Genomic DNA, 25,252 nt, shown 5'->3' with positions numbered 1-25,252 from the left:
ATAGCATCTAGTAGGACATAATGTATATATAATGCAGGCATATTTCCTGCTCCATGAAAACACATGTACATCTACCATTTTTAGATTAATTTATTATTTAATTGAATAAATAAATTAATTAAAAAGTGTTGCTGGTGGTTTGGCGTCATTTACTGGAGGTTAATAGTCAAAGAAATAAAAAATGAGAAAGAACAAAGGAAACTTGCATAACGATGATTAAATATTCAATAAAATCCAGAGGGGGTTTCTTAATGTACTCTTTATCTTTCCAGTTTTAACGATACCCACTCATCAGCACAGCCTTTACATACGTTTGTTTATATCTGCTGATTACATGTTACAGCAGCAGCATCACAGAGCTCATTGCTGAATGTTGTTTTGGGAGATGATGTGATTGTGAACGGCTTGTTGTGTTCATTACATCTTTAAGCAGCAGCAAGAATGTGTGAGCAGTTAATGAATGGTCCCTTCCCTTCATATCCCTCCTGTGAACACACTGGTGTTCATGCATCCAAATGGCCAATAAGTGGCTGATTTGCAGATCTCTGTGTGCATGTAGGTAACATATGATAGTGTCTCCCTTCTCTTCACATCTCATCAGCCCACTGCATAAAATCATCATTTAACGGAAGCTGATAGATGAAGCACACCGCACTATTGCCTGTGCTGCCGCTGGAGCTTGGTGAAATAGGGAAATTGAGAGAAAAGTCAACACTGCAGAAAGCTATGCAAATAAATAACATTTATAACTCTGGATATTATTATGATCTGTGTGAGGCACTTCCAATCCACATATCTACCATCCATCCCCGTTCCTGGGGCCCATCAATCCATATATACATTAAGAACGTTGTCATGTTAGCCTCTATAGTTCCGCTGGGAATAAAAATGAGAAAGGTGGTGGTAAGGGTGAGGGGAACTCTAAATGAGTGGACTACTCAGAACACATGCCAAATGATATTTGTAGGGTCATATATTGATTGTCACAAAATGGACCCTTGGTGCTCTTAAGACTGGCTGGGGGTATGGATTACATCAAACACAATCAATTCATCTGTCCAAGAAAAGCCAGTAGAAGAGGGATAAAAGGATGGCGAACAAAAGAAGCAAAAACGACAAATGGGAAGGAGACGGACATATAATTAATAAGATAATTAATGAAATGTAAAAAATATATAAACATTGTCTAGATGCTTATTAACACTAGAAACTGTGTCGAACAGCTTTATCAGATCAACTTTTGACACAAGGGTTCTTGAATTTAAGTCAGTTAGAGACTGTATCCCCTCTATGCTCCATTCAGTTACAGTAAGACTACCATCTAAGTTATATAATATATGGTACCAGAACAGTTTTCAGTGCCTGCACTGTTTCCATCGCTCGATCCACATAACCTCAATTAATTTGCTGCTCAGTGCTAGATCAAGCAGCTCTACGACCAGCTCCTTAACTGTACATCTCTGCTGGCAGCAAGTATGCTGGCTGCAAGTCTGCTGGCTGCCCACGACCTCACAGATTTCTTCAATTGCCAAGTGGTGATGGAGGCGAGCCGTGTGTGAACAGAAGCGGCCAGAGACACGTTTCAATCATGCGCCTCCATCTTTGTTTGATCACAATCCAGATCCCCAGGTCATGGCAGGTTGAGAAAAGAAACTTCATGTGCCCACTGGAGCAAACACATCCAACACAAACAAGGACATTATGCAAAAATTATAAAATTCAAATGTCCAACTTCAACACAATAACAATACAGGAGGTGGTTATTGTGTGAGGCATATTGAACAGTAAAACAGACTTAAGCCTGACCTTCCCCTATTGACAGTGATGGTCTCCAGAGCTCTGTTATCTCTAATCTTCCATGACAGTCACACATTACCACTAATCTCTGCTGACAGGCGACCAGACTAAAACAGACTAAACTTCCTGTCATTACAGTGTCTGGATTATAAATCTGAGGCCTCTTCACAACTCAGAAAGGTCAAAACAAACTGAAATGTAGTGTCAAAAAGCTTGTGGTAGGAATAGCAACATGGGTTTTGTTGCCATAATTCATATACAGGAGATGAGTATGAATATTCTACTATAGGTTTGATTAAAATAAAATCTATCAGCTAATCAATGTGACTATGTGCAATTTGTTTCATCAGTGACTGCATTGTTATACTGTCATTTGTGGTGCATCCATTACCACAAGGTGGCATAAGTAGCAAGCATTTTGTTAGTGTACTGTATGTCTGTTTGCAGAAGTGATGACAAATATGAGGTTTCTTGAATGCATCTTGCAGCCACTCCTCTACACTCACCTTGTGCCCCTCGGAGAAGTGAAAGATACCAGGGACATAAAACGCATCTCGTTAATTACTCGTCTAAGTGTCCATGCTGTGAACTCTGCATTACTCTCACAAGCTCTCGTGTGCTGAAGTGCTTTGTTTGTTTTCTTGGAGTGGAGAAATATCAGTTGGATTATCCTTACTGACTGTCGAACAGCACTTTTGCTTGAAATGCCCATACAGAGCAAAGACTGACTCATAAATGGTAGAATATTGGAATATCTCAACCACTTCTCAAGTTGTCACAAGGCTAAACTGAACAATCATGGAAGATGGGACTTGGTAACAGGAGCGAATATGGTTCTGCAATTTTTCTCTTTCTTGTTTGATCCATTTAAAAATAATATCCAAAATATTCCAATGCCATCATCAAACACACAAGCGGAAAATAATGAAACATGGTGACATATTGCAGTTTACAAGAGATAAATGCATTCTATCACACTTCATTTGACTTAGTAATCCCATTTTGAAAACAAGTGCCTAACAAGATGTATGGCACAATTGTGCAACATGACTGATACTGAATCTACAATTGTTGCCTAAAGAAAGTGGAATCAGTGGTTAGCTAAAGAAGACAAACTAGAAGTATGTTACTATGTAGACATGTTACTATGACAGGTTTATGCTTAGCTACACTAACGTCTTAATTACCTGAATTGACCTGAAATGAGACAGAAACAGAGATAAAAAGGAGAGAATAAAGGTAGAGTTGAAGACAAACAGAAAAACAGAAAGGGAGAGAGAAAGTGAGGCACAAAAAAAGGAATAAAGAAAGAAAGGTCACGCAGATAGGTATTTTCCAAATAACATTAACCAGGCACAGACATCAGTTTTTCCTGTTCAGGCTGACAGAACACATACACTTCCTGTCTTTTCTTTCTTCTTCCTCTCCTCCTCTCTCTCTCTCTGCCACCTCTCCTGATTATCTTTCATCCCCATTTCAGTCTGCATTTCAGAGACATAAAATAAACTAAGGTGAGATTTCAGCTGTCCTCAAATTATTTTTTATTTTAAGTATCTTACAAATTCCATTTACAACCAGACCTTAATCTGTAGTGTATGACAGCTAGCATCAAATTAAGAGCACATCTATTGTCAACAAAACATGTTGCTCTGAAACTGTATTCTACAAAAAAGGGTGAAATGTCAGTTATGTACATTTAATATTCTAAGTGTCTACCCATCAGTCCAAACTGGTGACTCGACTGCAATCATTCACAGACTTCAGTTACTTGGCCATGCAGTTTCTTCAGTCACAATGACCCTGTTCCTTCATTAACATCAGTCACGGCTTTGACCCTGTTATGCACCGACCTACAAGTTACGCCTAAAGAGTAAAAGAGCCCCCAATGGATTTATTTGAAAGAATGGTTAAACCATGTAATATAAACCTTGGCATCACATAGATCTTGCTTAGGTCTCCAATGGGGGTGTTCTGAACATGAGTATTTTGTCTCTGACAGCAAATAAGATCAGACACAGAGAGGTTGAGTTGACATGGACTGGTTTGTCTTCACAGGTAAAATACCTCGTCTTTGACTTTGGACACAGTTTTTTTTTTTGATGTAATGACAAATGCCAGAGCCAAACTGTGATTAAGGTCATTGCTTTTCCTCTACAAAGCACAGAGAATCATTGAGCACCAGAAAAGGACACCATACTAATATACAGGTACCATAGTAATATAGATAATCCCTTTGCTCTTAGAATAGCCTTGGTTATCTATGCCAGGGAATCTGCACAATGTTATAAACTTTCCTTTGAGATTCTGCTCCATGTTGATATGACGACATCGCATCATGTCTTGCTTTATCACATCCCAAAACTGTTCTATTAGACTCAGATTTGGTGAGTAGGGAGGGCACTGAAGTGCACATAATTTCTCTGCACTTACATGAATCACTGCTATGCTTGTAGCCAAAAAGGGTTACAAAATATAAGCAGCAAACATGAAGATTTGATTGTTTTTGATGGGTGGATTATCAAGTGTCTGACGTATCAAGAGTCAAGACTGGAAATAAAATTGACTATACGTAAAAGCAAAATAACTTACTGGACTTGAGCACTGAGGAATTAACTTCAATCTCCCCCCCAGCAATTGGCTGGAACGCGGAGAGCTCAGACTGGTAGAGTTCAGGGCTGGGAGCAAGACTTGTGTTAGCCACACCCCTCTGCTGGGCTTCCTGTTCCTCGTACACCGCCATCAGCTGAAGGAAAAAAAACATACACAATGCCGTGGGTTATTTTTTGTTCTCTTCATCCATTGTTAAACTTTTGATCACAGTGGAGCAGCAGGAATTCTGTTCAATTATTCTTATATAATTGCACTTTATATTTACTACTCTCTACTAACTCTCCACTCACAGAGGGAGAAGAGCTGCTGTTTCTTTGTCTTATAGTGTACATTAAGAGGTCACATATAAAGTTATGGACAAAAGAAAAGAGAAGACACAAGATTCAGATCAGCCGTAGTCAGCACAATCAGGCACAGGCACGTTCCATCAACTTCTATTGAAACAATATGATTTACATTCACATTGAGGGTTAAAAAACTATAAATACTTGTGTGTATGTACACAACATGTGATTTACCTTATGGATGAGGACACTATAGAGGACATCCAAGGAGCCCAGCATTGTTGTCACAGTGTATTATCTACTGATTAGCAAGTGATTCCATTTGTGTCTCCCGTGAGCATGTGTGTGCCACTCTGCTAGCTCAAACAGTATTATATAGTGGAAAGCCTCTCCCCCCTTGCACTGAGTCTGCGTTTAAGCTAACATGGCACATGGGTCGTCAACACAGTGTTCTAGGGGCCTCCATGCATGAGCTGAATAGACCTGTGTGATTGCATGTGTGTATGTTTGTGTGTGTTGTGTCTATAGTGGTTGAGAGTGGGGAAAAAAGAGGACTTTGCCAGTAAAGCCAGAGGCTTCCTGCCTCACTGGAAGCCACAAGTGAGTTAAGAACTCTTTCATTTTCACATACACACTACAAACAACAACAAATATATATGGAAGTCTTACTAAGCTAATAGCAGGATATTGCACTGTGGCAGAAAGGCAAAAACAATTGAGCTGACCTTACAAAAATGTAGTTCTAAAACAAACAGCATTGCCAATAATTCAGACTCTAGAACTCTCTAGATACTTGTATTTTTTTCCAAGCCAACCTGATTTTTACTGGAAGCTTTATCACTTGGTTTTTGATAAGCTTGTATCAGAATAAACAACAACAAAAAACTTCATACATTCACTGAAGCATCTGCCTTTAAGCAATACAATGTTAGGAACTGCTTTTAGCATCACTTGAAAACTCCCACCTGTGTGTGTATAATTATCACAGTTGTAGTCTTTTAAGTGCTGTAGTGGCATGTAGGTGTTGCATGTTGTTGTATGTGGTACATGTTGTTGTAATATATGTATATGAGACGTACTGATAATTGTACTCAATTTTTGCTGCATAACCTCACCAGGCACACATCAAAACAGTATCAAATTATACACCATCGCACCTTACGCACCATTTTCCAATCCATATCTCACCAACTATTCCGCATCACTGACACCTCTCAGTCTCTCACACGTTCATGTTCCATCACACTCCCCACTTCCATCTGCCTAACACACATCTGCTCCATCTCCTATAAATTTAACTGTGTCTCTTGTTTAGGTCCCTGCTCCTCACGACACATACTCTCCCTCGTCTTTCGTATCTTCTCGTATTTCCTCATGACCTCACATTGGTTTCAGTAAACCAGAGTGAGAACAAGCAGAGTTGAAATGAGAGCAAAAAAAAAATTGAAAGAGTGATGGGGAAAAATGGGTAGAGAAATTAAACTTAGCCTTGCAGTGTCAAGACTTGGAAAGAAAGAAAAGACAGCAAGATGAGATAGGGAGGACTCGGTCTCTATTCTTGCCAACAGGGGGCTCAAAGACCTGCCAAACTAAATGACTGAGCATGTGAGAGCTGAAGGGAAGGTGAGATTACACAGAGTTAAAGGTCTGAGTGAAGTGGCCATGAAAATGTGGGAGGAAGAAGCAGGGAAAGTAATATATTGATAATAGTGAGTGGGGGGTGGTGGTTAAAACCTAAGGGTTATCAGAGCACAAGACCAAACTAGAAACTAGAGATTATGTCAAGCACTAGAGCCTTGGATCCAAGAGCCTATGAGAAACTTAAAACATTTATGTTGACATCAATGCCTCAATTTCTATTTGAATCATTCAAATCTAGAGCTATATTTCAGGCTTAAATATAGCTCTTTTTTTTTACTTTACAAATCTCAACTGACATATGTCTCCATAGTACTATTATACTTGCAATTAACCATTAGTCATCCTGTCATTAAATTTGACACAGGAAGACAGATAAAGATGGTAGTAAACTTCTGTTGTTTCCCCTCTATTTTTCAGTTGCAGCTTACTGTCAAAACACAATTTACTTTCATCACGTTGGCAAATGACAACCTCACCCAAATGATTTCATCTATCTGTGAGAATGAGCACTTGAGCTTGAAACACATGTGAACAAAAGAAGGATTTGTTTTGATTTACTTTGGCTGATTATGCCACAAAGTGTAGTTTGTTGTGTCATTTTGCTTTCATATGTAATATTTGAGATTTTTGGGTACAGCACAATACCACTTTTTTCGTGACCTATACCGATATCTCAAACTCGAGTATCTTCCAATACCAATATCAGTGAAATACGGTCATGTTAGACCATTTAAACTATGAAGTTTTAACAACTCATTTGTGTTGAATCATTTCAAGCTATTTCAGAATTCTATTACAGAATTCTCCAACTGTGTAACAAATATTCTTCTCCCATGAAGAAATAAACACTCCACCACATGACTATTTTACATATTTATATCTGACCCATATCTGACCCATATCCAAGCCAGTAATTTTGACCAGTGTAGGACCGATACCGAGTATTGTATCGGCTCATCCCAACTCATGTGTCTTCGCTGTAGCAATGCTATAGCCAATAGATCACCAGACGTCATGTGACTCAGTTTGTTTATACCACTATGGTCTTTTTTACGGTCTGCACTTGAAATCATTTTTTCACATCATAACCTTTTTAATCAGGTCAATTAGGGCTTTATCGATTAGTGCGGAGTCAATCAATAAAATGCTACAATCAGCCAAATGCATGAGCATGTACACTGTTCACAGACAGAGCACGCCAAACAATCTATAAATATGCAGAGCCTAACTGTACGGCACTGTGCTTTGATTTTCACTCACGACCACTTACCATAAAAGAATCTATGATTACCAGAGTGTGTGTGTGTGTGTGTGATCTTATGCAGTGGAGCTTATGTGATCTTATGCAGCAAAAGGCTACTCAATGACCACTCCATCACCTAAGCCTTGAATGGTTGAAGTGGCCACACATGACGGCACTTGTCCTTCATGTGTGGCCATACAATGGATCAGTAAATGAGTCCAGGTTAATCATGTATAACACAAAAGATTGAGTAAGGGTAAAACAAAAAAAATAAAAATCATCTTTTTCTTCAGCAATATGGATGTTTACAGCTTTACTTAGCATCAGGCTATCAGTGTCATCTACTTTTATGTTCCTGGTTTGATGATTAGTTTTATGATCAAACTGAATGATTTCTTTGTAATATAGAGCAAGAAGAAGTAAAAATCAGAAAGTGCATTTTAATTAAAAAAAACAAACATTTAACTGATTGATACATTTTCAAATTGGTTGACTATTAATTCAGTAATGAATTCATAATCGATTATACATTGCAGCCCTAATTAAATTGAGATTTAATCTTCTTAGAGACACTAGAAAGTAGAAAAGGTCCTGCAGGTGATAAAGGTGTGGAGAGCAGTGGTGTCTCTGTATTGATTTGACAGCAAAACAGTCACACACCAAGCTGATGACTTATGTCACTTGTATTTCAGTCTGTCCATTTTTTGTACAAGTTTGCACATATTTATAAAAGTCTTTGTCATGGTGGGTTACTGAGTAGTCCAATGAGGGGAAAATGAATTTATAGATTTTATCATAAAGCTGCAAGTGAAGGGTTTTGAATACATTAATAATGCACTACACACACACACACACAAACACAGTGATACTGGAAAGAGTGACAGCACCACCTAGCTCTACACAACCAAAACTACATTTTAAGTACACTTTGAACCCAGTGGAACAACCACACACACACATTCCTGTATAGCATTCTTGGTGAGGACACTTTCGACATAATAGATGTAATGTATTCCCTAGCCACTCACCCTAACCTTAACTATCACAGCTAAAGGCCAAACCTAACCATTCTACACCAAGTCTTAACAGATAAACTGCTCTTTTATAGTGTGACAGAATGCAACAACTAGCTAAATTATTTTAACTTTCGCAAAATGTCCTCAGTGAATGTGTTTTTTATATATATATATATATATATATATATATATATATATATATATATATATATATATATATACATATATACACACACACACACACACACACACACACACGCACACACACACACACACATAAATACAAGTGCCTGTCCCTGTGGCATCCACACATCTAAAACAAAAGAACACTTTTTATGCCAGTGAGAAGTAAAGACAAAGACCGGCTGCTTTGTTAAAATCCATTTGTATATATGCCCATCTCTGCTAACAGTTTGGTAGAAAAAAAACTTGGCACCATACCTTGTGGTGTATGCAGACTCTATTATATTTTTTAGTTGTGTTTTGAGCTTTGCTGCTGCACTTTACAGGCCCAGTGGGCTGGTTTTTATCAGCGTGTCGTCATCCCTCTCTTTGCCCTTCTGATGTAATACCAAAGACATTTTTATGTCTCATGACATAATTTGATGCTCTTTGTGCCGTATACATAAAAGAAGTCAGAGCGCCGCCACTAATGTGGCAAGATAAGGTCACTCAAGCAGACATACCGGCTCCCTGTAAAGCTAGTGTGACAGGTAATTTTTTAAAAGGTTTGCACATTTCTGTGTGATGCCCATAAAATAATTGTGCAGATAAAAAAGGAGAATCTGAATGAACCCTGAGGCAGGTCAGTTCTGTGTAAGGCTATGTGCCGGTTGGTCTTTACTTCCATCATCAGCAAATATTCCTGCTTAGCACCGTTTCCCCCCGGCTTCCCTTTGCCTTTCCTCTTTTGCTTCCATACATGTCCTCTCCCTTCACTCGCCTTTATTCTCTGGCTGCCTCTTTATCATATTGCTTCCTCTTTTTGCTTCTTTTTCTCTCTCTCTCCAATGCTTGGTCTCCATGTTCTCCCTTTGTGTTCTGTCCTCTGTCCCCTTCTTCCCGCTGAGCTATAGTGGTTCCCTACAAATTAGCTGATGTAAATCATCATGTTCCTGCACTTTTCTCCATCAGATACATGAGCAAAGCAACAAAGAGCTTATCGATTTACACATGAATCTGATGCATCCATGTTCACTCTGCGACTCAATACATGTAATCTCACCATTTTTATCCCTTTGTGTATTTTCCCCGGCTGTTGTTTTAACTCTCGTAATGTCTACATTTCTTATAGACAGAGAGCACAACAGAGAAAGCTTTTCACATCAATGACAGATTTATGTACAGATTAAAAATCACTAAACAGAAAGGGATGTATATTTAACCTTACTGCAAAGGCAACAGCAAAGACACTGCACAAAAGGACAGCGACAAAAAGAGACACACACAAACGTACACGCATCTCTGACAGTGACCTCTCCACTGTAATCGATCCATCTTCAAGGTAATCAATAAATAGGATGGTGGTGTCTCCGTATGGAGAATATAGAATGAACGAAATTCACCTGCTCAGCAGTTTCATGCTTGTGTGCTTGTTTGTGTGTGTGTGTGTGGGTGAGGGTGTGCGTGTGCTGACCCCAATTGATTTCCAGTCACCTCATGTCTCAATGGAGCATGTGAAATCCAGACAAAACAGACAAGATGAATGGGTGACAGATATATTGTGAAGAATGAGAAGCAAAGACACAAAGATAGAGAGAGTAAGGCTGTTGCAAGTAGACAGAGAGGGAGATAAAAATAGAGAAGAAAATGAGAGAGAGAAATAGGATACAGACATATCATTTGTAGATAAAGACAGTATAAGCAATTTCGACAGTTAAAAGCAGAGAAGCCTCCATCCATATCAGCAGGACAAGTGCTCGGTGACTTTGTGAACTTCAGACAGACAGAACTTTACTGTCTGCTACACAGCCAAAATGTAACGACAGCTTCTGTTTCCTCAGTGTGTGCATGAAAATGGATGTGTGTTTGTATCTATCATGAACTTGTGCACGGAGAACAATATCTGTGCGTGAATGCGTGTGTGTGTGTGTGTTAACCGTGTACCACTGCATCCCCGAGGCTGTGTGTGGACCACACATGGCCATATGGAAGAGTGTTATGGAGATATGCCGTGGCACAGATGGACACATTCTGTTCAGGCCATATTCCCAATGATCCAGCAGTAGCAGTTCTAATGGCTTGCGTTCACGAATCAAAGGGAGCCTATTAACCAGAGGAAGCTGCACAGGCTCCACCCTCTGGGAAGATGAGAACTCATTACAAATTGTGAGTCAGACTTGGAGCTTAAAAATGCTGCTTTAGTTCAAAATATACAGCCTAGAAGTGTATCAGACTGAAGTGACTACCGCATGGACCACACTTTGAGTGCAGCTTAGCCTGAGATTTTATATTATGTATGTCGAATGCCCTCATGACCCATCAGAAAAACAAAACAGTGTTTTACTAGGGGTGCCATGATCTCGACTGTAAATCGGATATTGAACGAAGCGACGTCGCAATCTCGACCTTTGAAAGTAAAGGTGGAATCAAGGACTTAACCATGCCCCCAATGTAACGTCCTGCAGGTGTGCCAAAGGGGAAGAAAAACACAGTGTTGTGGTTGTAGCCGTGGTAGCAAGACTACACTTCTCTGAAATCACCCATGTGTAAACATTCTGTGTTCCCCATGAGTTTTGTCAACATAAGCTATGTTTTATGTAGCATTGTATATCTTTGCATCTATCATTAGGATGTAAATGTAACTATGAAGCCATTAACACAGGCAACTCTTTTGTCCTCATTTGGAGCGAAACTTTTTCAAAATTATAGGTAGCACTATAGGTAGCATCAGAGAAGACATTAACTGATTATTGTTGCATTCATATTGTGAATGAATTTCAGGCCTTAGTGTGGTACGTTGCAAACATATGATGGACACTCATGACACCATGTAGATACTCAAAATGATCCTAGACTGAACAAGATAAGTCTAAAAATGGCAGACCCATCTGCACTAAAAGAGAGAAAAAAAGATTGTGAATCGAATTGAATCGTGACCTTAAAATTGAAAATCACACACAATTGAAGGAATAGCATGTCATGTAATATGAGGATATGTTGATATAAAAGCTGCAGACTACTATATGTAACACATTTTTGACAAGCATCTTGATTTAAATACTTTAAGTCCTGGTTTAAAACCGTCATACTAATAACATTAAAAAGGCTCTTAAAAGGTTTATTTAAGCCAAAATAACCTCCTTGATTTATTTCCTGGCTGTCCTTGATTTTAGCTAGGTGTACATAATAAACTGACAGCCAAGTAAAATTTGAACAGTAGGCAAACGGGAAATGCCAACAATTAAATTAATTAGATATGCTCATATGTATAGATCAGCACTAACTGATGCAGGAGCTTATGGAGCTTGGTGCTGACCACTCATCACTTCTCTATCCCCAATCAGCCCTGATTAAAAATGTTTAGCTTTGGAAAGTATGGAAAAAGGCTCTCTGTCTGCAGTTTGCCAGTTTTCTGCTGCTGTTCAATTACATAAGTAGTTCTGCTGAACTTCTTTACATCAATTTACCACACAAACCATATATCTTTGCATTACCAATAAGATTATGGAGAGAAAAATGAATAGTAAGGCTAGCAATGATTACTAGATTGTTATTATTGTTTTTATTTTAATTATTATTATTTTGAATGTCTACTTGCACCAGGGTTTGTGCACCTGTGGAAGACCCAAAATGAGAGAACTTTGCCTTTTTTCACCAGATGTGTGTATAAACGAAGATAATACTGCAGATTGCTGCTTACTTATTAAATACAACGTTCTATGATGGCTAAGTGGTTAGCACTGTTGCCTCATAGCAAGACAGTGCTGAATTCAATTCCCAGTGTGGGACCTTTTTGTGTGGTCCTTTTTGCATGTTCTCTTTGTGTCTGTGTGGGTTTTTCCAGGCTCTCTGGTTTCCTCCCACCGTCAAATTATGTATGAATGTTAGACACATTCAGTCAGGTTAGGTTAGGTCCATTGTGCGGTGGTGCACTCAGTCAACTCTGATCAACCCTCCAGCTGACCTCGTAATTTCGATGTGCACTTTCAGTTGTATAATGACAATAAAGATGCTTTCCTTTCCTCCTAATAGACCAGCTTTTTGAAGGTGACACAGTATGGAATAAAACAGTCTAAATTAGAAAGGGGTTGTGGTGGATTAATGGGCTGAGCACAGGATTTAAATTGGCGTCCAACGACTGACCAATGTAAATTCTTGTTGTAGGTTTAGGCAGCAAAATAGGATTTCCCAGGGTAATATTATCTTTCCCACTTTTTTGTTAAATAGCAAAGTAATAGTCAGTGTGGTAGTTAATTTTGAAGTGGTGGTGTCCCTGCTTTGAAACCAGAAAGGGTCTTCTTATTCTAGAGTGTGTCATGCTACATCCGAAAATTGCAGCTAATGGTATATGAATGTTAAAGCACAATGCATAGAATCATTAATAGTTGTCAAGGACTATATGGGATTTATGCAACGTCCATGGTCAGGAAACATTAGAAACCAACCATCCTAGACCGTATCACTGTGACTGCTTCACTGTGCAGACATGAGAGGGGACCTTGGCATTGAACTTTCCCTGTCTCTCTTTTTAAATCTGACAGACAATATGCATCATGCAACAGTGTTATATCTCCTGTTTCAGGATCACGGTCAACTCATCGCTATGTCTTCTAGTTCATTCATTCATAACCACTATAAATCTATAAACTATTTGATTTTTAATGTGACCAGACAGCACATCTTTAGAACTAGTTCTAAGACACCATAGACTAACCCTTAGCTCTTCCATCTCCTAACAGCTAATTTATCCAGCTTTTTATCCAGCTTCCCTTCCCTTCATCCTCTTCCTTCTCTCCACCATCTTATCTCATTCAATTGGCTCTCACAATGGACATCTGAGTGGCGTTTGAAGTGGGATTTGCTGTCTGTCAGATATGACTGATTAGACTGCACACATCAATAGGTACCTCATCCTTTTCTTCGGGTACATACACAGATATGCATACACCATATTTTTATGGTCACTAACTGCGAATTATCATGACAAAACACTAAGCATTACTAACGGTGACAGACCTCAGCAATGTATAAGCATCACACAGAAACGCATATTTAAAAAAAAGAGACTGTATCAAACCTTCAGTGTCCTTTTATTCTTCAGGAGGGCTGATAATATGAGCGGAGAATTGTGTTTTAAAAAGTAATCATCATTTTATTTTTGATGACATGTATTAAACAGACCAATCACATTTCTGCCCTATGCCATCATTGTTGTGAACTTCAACCAACTTTTAAAATGTTAAGTGTAAAATCACAGCCCAGTTAGAATTGCAGTTTTAGCCATTCCCATTGTCTATAATCTGCAAGTACTTCGGGGAATTATGAGGTTAATTGTTGAAAGGTTGTCTTCTGACCCCCAGACAGTTTATCTGCTTCAGAGCAGATAAACAATTCATCTTATCATGTCACTTAAAATGAGAGATAAAGTAATAGTTTGAAAGCCAAGAAAGAATTGTTCTCACCATTAAAATATCAACCCTTTCTATCCACTCGCAAATTAAATTGACAACTTCATCTATGACCCAAATGCAGCCTCAGATGAAATAGTCTGGGTTTAGTCAATGTCCTCTAATAAGCTGCTATATGTAAAGCCAGATTGCATTTTAAGTATGTCATTAATGCAGGACATATCACAAAAGCACTGCACTGGAGGTCAATATATTCTACATGTTTCTTTTGTTATGCCTAATATTGGCCAGCCTGATTGAAGGAATAGCAATGTTTTCTGCATATTTATGTTCACTTTGTGCAGCATACCAAATGATTATCTCCACCAAGGAAGTCGTGTTCTTGTTTGTCTGTCTATTATCAGTATGCAACAACTACTGAACCAATTTTGTTGAATCTTGGTAGGGTGGAGTATGGGTAAAAAGGAAGCTCATTAACCTCTGGAGCAGATTCAGTTGTGTCAGTGACAAGATTTTTTTTTCTCTTCCTTTAGCAATTTGTTGGTGCAATTTAGGGCTGTAATCAACCAAAGAAATTTTTGGTCGACTGAAGCCCTGAAATTTCGACTCAAAATCGACTAGCGAGTGACAGCTCTGAAAGCCTTTTGCATCTCCTGTGGGTTGGGTTAATCCAAAATACTGAAAACAAGGGGGTGTTCTCTGAAGACACACTGTTACCTGTGGAATATGGGTGCTCTGAAAACACCCCGATTAGCACTTGGTACATTCCTCCAGATGAAATCAAATAAACCATAGACTGTATGAAATTAACACAGCAAAAACTCGACTTATCAGAATTTGAGTCAAACCAGAACATCTTGGTTTATGAGTCTTGCGACTCATAAATCGACCAGTCGACTGGGACTTTACAACCCTAATGCAATTCTTAAGTAATAATGCATAGATCCATACCTGTGCACAGAATCATAGCCAGTATTCAACCGTCTCATTGTAACAGCATGTAAGCACCTGCAGAGTGCTGCCATCCAAAACAAAAAGGATATCTTCAATTACTTGTCTTACTATGTTTAAAATGATGGAGCATTACATTCTATTACACTACTGCAACAACTGAGCTGTATTTCAAGTCCACACACACACGCACAGTGGCAGGAGGTTTAGGGTAGATGGGTGGACTTTCTTGACAAGAGAAAAGAACACAGATCTGTGAAAATTCAAATAAATGAGAAGCGAAAAATTAGCAATTTCAATCAAAAGGGAAAGCTGAGCTATGGTAATGTGAACATAACCAGGATGCATTTCAGGTGTTTTCACCAAATACTCAATTAATGCCCTCTGTCCTATTAGTTTTACAACAAACTGAAAAGCTTTCTTTACGGTCCTCAGTTACTTTATCACACATCGGTACATGCATGACCTCTCAGCCTCTCCTTGCTCCCACTCTCTTTTACACACACATATGTCTGACTACATTTGGTGGTTGCAAAAAAAGATGGGCATAATTGTGTACAAAGGGGAAGGTTAAGGTTAACTTCACTTCATCGATCCCCATGGAGAAACTCTTCCTCTACATTTTACCCAGAACTAGGAAGGAACAGTGGGTAGCCACTGAGCAGCACCTGGGGACCAACTCCAGATTGAATGTCAGCGCCTCGGTCGGGGACACTGAAAGGAGCATTACGCTAACACGTGTTTTGATGGTGGGAGGAAACCGGAGCACCCGCAGATATCCCAAAAAAAACACAGAGGGAACATACAAACTCTACACAGAAAGGACTTGGGACAGACACAGACACATTCTAATGCAAATGTTTGGACAATGACATTTGCCAAGCTGTCCAGCTGTGACTAGATCACAGAAAAATGTATTCAAGTAAAAGTAGGCGTTTTTCTTCTTTTCTCGCGTTGCATCACTCAGCGTGAAAGACAGAGAATGCTACTCTGTGTGGTTGTCTGTATGTAGAGCTTAGGCTATAATGAGCCTGTTATCATCATGTGTTAGAAGCATGTCCACAATTTATAAAGCTCTCTCACTGCCTAGCACATTAGTCTGCCAATGTATGTAAACCTTTCTCTCAATTGCTGGTAGCTGTGTGTGTGTGTGTGTGTGTGTGTGTGTGTGTGTGTGTGTGTGTGTGAGTGTGTATGAACACACATTCCTAACATCTGTATCGCCAACGCAGAGAGAAAAGATGAGGTCTTCCTGACAGATCATGTCCTCTTTTCACTCGACTATGAATCAAATCCATCTCAACATTAAATGTGGTACTTAAAGAGACAACCCATGATAATACAGATTACACACCACCCAAACAGCTGCAAGAGTGTTTAGACGACGCTTCAGCCTATCACGTGATTCAGTAGATTTTAACACATTTTCTGGAAACAGCCTGGGGCGTGTTGCGGGGAAATGCAAGAAACCATCAAAGATTTAGATGTTTATGACTCAGGCATTTTAATTCATTAGATCAAGCAGCAACTTGTGCTGTCCCAGTGCAATCATAATAAACGACAAAATGAGACTTCGGCGGGTTCAATTGAAAATATATCCAAGTTACCCGTTTTTCATCCTCACAAATCTGCACGCTGTCACTCAGCCTGCTTGAACCTTGCTTGAGTTACGATGATTAAGATGAAAAAATAAATTAGGAATAAAACAGGAAATTGGGACTTGAAACTCAGAAGAGAAAAATAAATCCAGTACACATCATATTTCATGGTCAGACTGGCAGACTAGAAACCTGTTTAGACCAATAAAGAAAAAAATATTTAATGGAAAAAAACTGGAAATGTCATATGATCAATCTGAGTATTATGAAAATATGATTTTACTTTGGAGTCTATGTATACCACACTGTCTGACCACTGACTGTCATCGAAAACAGAGGGAACGAGAAGACGATCAAACAAGCAGAAAAATGGGAGGCTCAAAATGTAAGCAGACGTTTTGGCTCTCTCAAACCAAATGACTTTTGTTTCCTTTTCCAATTTGTCTGTAAACAGAGTTAGACAAACACACGGGCAAATGATGGACCAATTCTCAGTTGTCTGGCCATTTATTTTGTCCAACCCCCACATCCAGGCACTTCATTAAGATAATTCATCAGCACAATGAATCCATGAGGACGTGGACTTCATAACAATAACAATTACTAACACACACACACACAATTTCATGCAGTATCATGTATCCATCTATTCTTGGTGGGTCCCAGGTGCAGCTGTGTCTCCTTAATTAAGAGCCGGGCTCCATGAAGACCACACGCTTCATCGTTTATTATACTCATAATTAACCCTTTCGCTCTCACCCTTTCTGCCTCTCTCTCTCTCTGTTTTCCTTCAATCACTCTGTTAACCCCTTGTCTACCGCTGAAAATCAATCTCCCACTTCATGCTGGTCGGCTGCCTCATGCTGTCACCCCCGTGCCCATCGCACACACTGTCGCCATTAACCCAGCATTTGTCTTTATTTCACCCTCCCTTCCACAACACTTTAATTGCAAGCCTCCCTCTGACTTTCATTTTATTCACTCTTGCAATTAACCCCTTTTCTTCCTCGCACCCTCCCATTTCTCTTCCCTTCATATGCTCCAACAAATTGCGCCCATCTCTCTCATCCTCCCTCTCTTAATGTTCTCTCTCTGGCTCTCTAGCTTGTCCTCCCTCTCTAGCAAACGCCATTACTCAATTAACCCTCATCGGTTCCTGGCTAAGGGTCAACATATGTATCAGGTCTGAATCAAACGTGTATGTGCCTTTGACAAATGAAGAGTTCACGGACACACACATGCTTGCGCACGAAGGTGTGACTCCAAAATTATTAGATTCATTAGAGGTAAAGGTGTAAAAGAAAGAGGTAAGTGGTGAAGGTGAGGAAGTGGGGTGAGAGAAAGTGGAGAGGAGAAGGCCAGATCATCACTCATGACTGCTAGTGGAATTAAGTTCAATAAAAGGATAAAAAAGTGAGAGAAGGCCAAGAGAAGGAAAGTAAATAACCGTTTTTGAGAGGGAAGGAAAAAAAAAGATAACAGCTGAGAAAAGATGGTGAGGGGAGATGTGGTTCAATGGGTGCACTGAAAATAGTCTGATGGGTGGTGTTAGCTCAGAGACGGGAAGATTATAAAAGAAGAAACTGTGAAAGAAAATGGTTGACAGATTGAAAGGCAACACAACAAGCCAGAGGAGAGAGAGAATGAGCGGATGAGAGGATAACTACAGTAAAGGGGAAGAGTTGAGCTGGTGGACGGGTACAACAGAGAGATGAGGTGAAGGCGAGAGAAAGCATTTCAGTTCATTATGGCGGAGATCTCCCTGTTGTCTCCTCTTTATCCTGTCATAATGAGAAACCGCTCTACATAACACAGAGATAATGATACATGAGCAAAATCTGGATGACCTTAAGGGATAAAAATATATATATTAATAGGAAAAACTTGAACCCCAATGTATCTTTGAACATCAGTTCATTTTAATGTTGTGGGCTGTCAGCAGAGTGCAATGCTTTAGAATTTTTCAACACAATAACAACCTCACTTTTTTTAGCCACATTTACCACTATTAATTAAAATATGTAATACGTAAAAAAACAAAGGAAGGGGTATATAACATTGACTCAAGTCTTCAACTCATATAAATGTGTAGAATTTATCTGGTCAAAAAAATTTTAATTGAAGAGAAGGTAAAAACCAAACATATGATTTCTCTGCAGCAGTACATGCATTTGTTATCAGGATATTTGTGATCGGTTGCTCAATTAATTGTCAAATTTCTGATTTTTAAGGTTCTTAAATATGAATATTTTATGGTTTCATTGCTCCATTTGACAAAGAAATCATTAAGACTGAAAGATTTTTGATCATTTCCAAGTCTGGGAAACAACAACCAACATTTGACAACATTTTGGAAGAAAATAATCAACATAATAATCTTTTTTATGAAAATTATAGGTAGTTGCAGTTCTAAATTTGAAGTAATAGATTAACAACATGGAGCATTACCAAATGTGAGAATATCTGATTATTAATCCCGTTTCTCCCATGTGATGATGATAACTTAATGATAGTAATTGATTCTACCACTTTAAATTGGCAAAGAACAATGCAAAACAGTCAATCAAAATTTATATTTGCTAATTGCATTGTTCAAAACCGCAACTTTGATGCGAAAAAGATGAATTGTTCAGACCTAGATATGTGCTTTGTGTGTGCGTGTTGGGGTAGTAGTATTAATTAGCAACTGACAAGAAAAATACACACTTCTGTTTGGATTAGACCGCACAGATGAATTATCTCTATTAACCACTTTAAAAATCTTGAGCGTTGGTCAAAGGAACTGAACCACTCATAGGCGTACATGTGCATCCGCATCCATGTACGCACACACCCACAGACACAAAGGCAAGAAAGCATGCATTAAGCAGATGGCTGGTGGTTAAGAGAGTGTGAATGATAAAATCTGCCCACTATTCCATCGCCTTGTCCATTATTCCACTCCACTGCTTTTGACAAGAGCCTTTTTGCGTGTGTGTGTGTGTGTGTCGGTGTGTACAAGTGCATAATGTGTGCAGCTTCCCTCTCCATGTATCTGTGTGAAACCATCTACTTGCATCGCTTGTCATAAATGAACAATATTAAAAATTAAACCATTAAATTAACACATAAAATACAACCATTTAATTGAGTTTTGTATATTGTGGTTTTTATTGTTTCTACCCATCATGTGTAGCGGGCTGCAAGCAATCAAACTAATGGAACATTACGGACCCATTCAAAATGTGCCACACGAGTAATATTGTATTACCCATCTGTGTGTGTGATCAAGTGAAACACACAAGGGTATGCGGCATTAAGGGTTACACTGGAAGTTGTTGTGTCCTTTATGAGTTATATGTGGTTTAGTGTGCACATAAAAAAGAGAAACATGGAGGTGGTGAGTGTCATCGGCAATTTGACAGATGAGTCACTGAAAGCACACACGTATAAATAGGTCACTGGTTGTGTGATTCACCACACAAATTGCCGACTCCATTAAGGCTCAAGATAAATAAGATTTAAGACCAAAAACCGATCAGAACATATACCCTTTCACCTTATCAAAAACACAGAGGAGAATATTCATCATATAGACTGCCCGACGCTATAAATCACGACATGAAAGTATCACCAAGTAAGTCATATCACTAAAAGCTGATAATTCAGCCACACACGCATATACAGTGGGTACATATAGTAAAAGGTGCCGTGTTAATGTTGACTGTCAATGCCGACTGATATATATGTCAGTGTACTGCAATTTAACAATGAGGCCATAGCCTCATCAAATATAATTCACAATTCGGCTAATAGCGGAGATCTCAGCTCCTAAAGAGAGCGTTTATGGTCCCTCTACCCTTCTCAAGGACTAAAAGCTACACCTGCTCTCACTCACACACATACACACAAAGGACAGCCTTTCAGTGAAGACTAACACATATTATTCCTATATAATGACAAGTGTCTGACTCCATAAGGAACATGACTTACAGACCGATATCTGAGTCACACCTACAATGGACAGGCAGAACATTTTATGGCTCTTGTACCCTTTTGAAGGACTAAGAAGAGCAATTGATCACATTTACGCACAAAAGCTAAATCACTGCTAAATGTGAAACAGTGACAGAGTATTATGACTTGACGTCTACCTGCCAAGTGTCCATTTTACATTTACTATCAAAAGATGAACTTGTCCACCTTTGCTATTCTCTCATTTTGTCTCTTTTTTTTCCCCAATGCTCCAACAACTACAAAAAAAGAGGAAATAATAAACTTTTTTACTGCCAGCAGGTGGGGCTTAATGACCTGTCATTTCTGCTGGTTCCTTATTTTTAGCTCTATGCTTTTACATCGTTCATTTGTAATATGATCATTTTCCTCAATCTATCCCACTTTCTTCTTTTTTATTGTAACTTCTCAAGCATGTTGGGTACAACGGTTTCAGCCAGCAAAACCAAGCATTAACACACAGAAATATTTGATGGACCTGTCTTTAATTATTATATTTTACACAGATCTCCCTGTCACCAGTTTTCAGAGGATCCTAAATTAGCCTGACACCTGACAAGTTGTCAAATCCATCCTGGTTGACATCATGTTCCAAAGTCATATGATACCATTCGACTGTTCCAAACAAAAAGCAATTGACTAGAATTTTAAAATGTTATTTGCACATTATGTGTTCAAGGAAATGATTTTTTTTTTTTTTGGTCCGTGACCTAAAGTAGGACCTAAACACAACTTCCCATAAATTAAACTTCCCACTGTGTCTACAAACTTCATCTTTTCAACACAGTAAGATTATTTAGTCTGTGAAGCAGACGAAAAAACTGACAATATGTAAAAAAAAAAACAGTTCCATTGCCCCCAAAGTTACACACCAGAAAACAAAGACCACTCTACTATATTCCACCTCTCTTTATGCTTGAGCATTGTGTTTATACACACACACACACAAATCTCTTCTAGCTGTCCTCCAGCTATCCTTTTAAGGACGTGTGTTGATTTGCATTCATTTGGACAGTCAAAACAAAGCCTTATCCCTAAAATTAACCATCATTTTCTTAATCAGAATTTAAATCTTAGCCCTAAACTTAACCAGTTTTTCAAAAAATTAGGTTCTTCTTCCTCATTAGGACCAGGTTTTGGTCTCCATGAGGACTACTGGTCCTGACAATTACACATACACACACACACACACACACACACACACACACAGATGCCCAGTAAATGAAACCAGCTCAAAGTGTGAAGCAATAAGCAGCACTGCTTCCTTTAGTGGAAGATAAATATTATTCTCAAGAGTCGCCACTTCATATGGGGGCGCTGAGTGGTCAGAGGTCGGCAGCAAACTGTTAGTATTATGTGTGTGTGTGGGCACATGTGTGAGGAACACATTAGTGAGAATATTTGTCTTTCCTGTTTCACTTAACCCCACCAAGACGACGTCACACTTGAAAACAAAAATGTGGATGAAACTGAAATGGAGAATTCATTCGTGACTACAACTTTAATTAAAAACATCTCCTAACTTATTATTACTGAACACAACACTAATATGATTATTAAGCCTACTACACAGGTTAAATGAGATTTACTGGATGCCTGTCTGCTTTCATTTATGCGTCAGGTTCTCTGTTAAATTGCCTGGGATTAAAATGCCTGCGATTAGAAGTGGACTGTATCAGAGGTCTCCCACACAAATTGCTGCTTCTCTATATATCTGCATGTTTTCTCAAATCCCTTCCAAGGGCTCATTGTTTTGATCTGGGTCATGGTTCAATTAACGTCGACATGTTAACCAGCAAGTGCACGCACGCACGCACGCACACACACACACACACACACTCGCATAGAATTCAATGAGAACCTTATCAGCTACCTTTGTGTACAAACATTTAACTTACATGGCATGGTGAGCATAAAAATCCAATCACATACTGCCCATGTGTCTGCCGTCTATTGTCATCATTATCTTGTCACACCAGACTAAGACGCTATGAATAATCATATTGCAACTGCATCATCTTCATGAGTAAACATGACTTTTTGCATGTGCATGCACATTTGTGTGTGTGTGTTCTAAAATACTTAAATGGCGCTCCTCACATAAGTGAAGTTTCAATGAGCGTGTAAAAGCTGCACAGACTTAATGTACGTGTCATTTATGATGAAAACTGTAGAGGAGGATTATGGGGCATTTTGCATAATAACCCTTCCAACAGGGTCATAATTGCCTCGTTCTTCTGACAGGCTTGTGTTTTCTTCCTTAAAGTGACAGAGCTGAGCGGGTGTGAAAGCAAGAGGAGAAAGAAAAGAGATTGAATGTTGAAGGAGAAAGAGAGATAGGGAGGAAGGGAGGAAGGGAGGAAAAATAGGGTGCATGGCAATGGAAAAGCCAAATGAGAAGTTGAGGAGATTTTCAAAATGAAACCAATGCAAGATAGCTTAGTCATGATGGCGACAAAGTGTTCATAAAGTGCAAGTTTTTCACATATTCTGCAACAGGATCTCTGCAACAGAAGAGCCAAACACCACTTTCTTCTTTTTTGATGAAACTTTTCAAGCATGTTGGGCACAAAAAAAAAGACACTTTAATTATTTCATTTCACACAGATCTCCCTGTCACCAGTTTTCAGATGATCCTAAATTAGCCTCTCACCTGATAAATTATCAAATCCACCCTACAGGCTACATGTGCTCATGCATTAGGCTGGCAGATCCATGGAATTCTTTAAAATCACTTCTTAAAAACTATTCTCACAGACTTGGCTTTAGGTGTTATCATCTATAATCTAATGATTTATTGCTCTTCTTTTATTCTTTTATTTTATTCTTACTTACTAGATTCGCTTTTACGTGACGCTGTCTTCTTCCTGCTTTCAGTTCTCTCTTGCAACTACGCTGACATTTGGTGTTTTGTGGCTTTTCACCTTTGTGTTCTTGTTTCTGTCCCCGGGTATCCTGCAACTGTTTTGTCTGTCAAGCCAGCAAGTGAATGTGTGTTATTGAAACGTGTGACATAAGTTGGTATTGAACAGTTATTCCTGATCAAATTATTCTTATCACATCTCATCAAGTTATAATGCATAAACAATTAAAATAAGCTAAAACCCAACCTAAAATCTATAGACATAGAAAATGTGCTTTTACCTAAACAGAGAAATTAGGCTGACAGTTATTTCTCATATAAACATTATATTGAAACGATGAACTACTCCTCAACCATTATACAGCAGCTCCATTTTAAATGTAACAAGTTCGCACATTTGCTGATGACAGCAATCGATCTGCAAATGACGCGAGACATTAGTGTGTGGGTGTGTGTTTGTGCAAATCTAAACAAATGGTGCAGCATAATCATTTTTCATTAATAGATGCTAAATAACTTGTTTTTTGTATAAGCCACTAATTCATGAATCTGTATCAGGAACAATCACATCTAACAAATGTATGAATAATTTGTTTGCATGGTAGGAGTTGCAAAAGCAGTGTTCAGAGTCTTTTATTTACCACTGATCAGCAAAGCATTCATGATCATGGATACATGGAGGTGCGTGAGGTGAGTGAGTGCGAGGGGGCTGCTGATAACATGGAACCAGAGTCATTTCCTCATGATCAAAGATTTGACTATTTTGTTAATGATTCTGCTAGTAGTTTAATTAATGTATTTATTTAACCTGCAGATATTTTCTTTCATTTTCAAGAATTAAATTAGTGAGAAATTAATGAAAAATAAATATAAATGTAAATACAATGAATTACTTATCTCCTACCCATCCCCAAGCTTTAATTTTAGAAGTGTGATAAAATGTAAAAGTAAAGACATTTATTAAAAAGTTGGAAGTGAGCAAAGCACCAACACAGGTTAGATTTAATTTTCTCAGCTCTTCCAGACACAGGTGCTTCCTTTATTTAGTCCAGTATGATAGTCACAAGTGACTCCCAAGTTTATCGCCCTCTCACATTCTTGCTTTTTAGTTGCTATGCCAACACAAGAGACAGTCTTTATAACTGCCAGTCTACCTGTTTGTCCCTGCCCTGCTTCTACTAGCAACCACAGCATGTGATGGCAACGTGGGCCGAGAAAGGAAGGAATGAAAGGGACAAAGCAGAAAGCCAGAGAACAAGAGCACAACAATTTAAATACTGTCAAAACTGAGATGAGAACTGTTGGCCCGATTTTCTTCTGCAGTTAATTGTTTTTCGCTGACTAGAAAACTAACACACACGCACACAAGCACACGGGACATTACAGACACACGCAGTGCACTCCCCACCGAGTTGTCTTGGGTCCAAAAACTGTCCATCTTAACGTTTCCAAATGAGGCCATTTAAGGCTGTTTTATCCCATTAGCCAATCAGACTGTGTAATTAACAGACATGCTTAGAGTTTGATCAATTTAAAGCAAAAGGAAATACAAAGCGCCTAAAAACACTTTTCCAGTAAATTGTGTGACATTATGGGCCAAATTATACTGAACTATCTCAGAGGTGGTGCTCACTGTGGAGTAGAGCTCTCAGGCCATTTCAGCATTTCCTCTTGTTTTTCCTCACC

The 25,252-nt window shown here is 38.8% G+C and overlaps 1 protein-coding gene across 7 annotated transcripts in view; it reads right to left on the bottom strand.

The window, feature by feature from the left end:
- Nucleotides 1-25,252, bottom strand: part of pard3bb (par-3 family cell polarity regulator beta b) — a 181,684-nt gene that overhangs the window by 139,993 nt on the left and 16,439 nt on the right. For all 7 annotated transcript variants that reach the window (XM_044013098.1, XM_044013106.1, XM_044013123.1 and 4 more), the window contains exon 4: nucleotides 4,387-4,540. In XM_044013098.1, coding sequence (XP_043869033.1) covers nucleotides 4,387-4,540 — 154 coding nt within the window. The remainder of the gene's footprint in view (nucleotides 1-4,386; nucleotides 4,541-25,252) is intronic.

This window comes from Solea senegalensis, linkage group LG2, assembly GCF_019176455.1.
Source record: "Solea senegalensis isolate Sse05_10M linkage group LG2, IFAPA_SoseM_1, whole genome shotgun sequence".
NCBI classification, from domain to species: Eukaryota; Metazoa; Chordata; class Actinopteri; order Pleuronectiformes; family Soleidae; genus Solea; species Solea senegalensis.
Note: the sequence above shows the minus strand (reverse complement) of the source record. Positions and strands in the feature narration are given on the sequence as shown.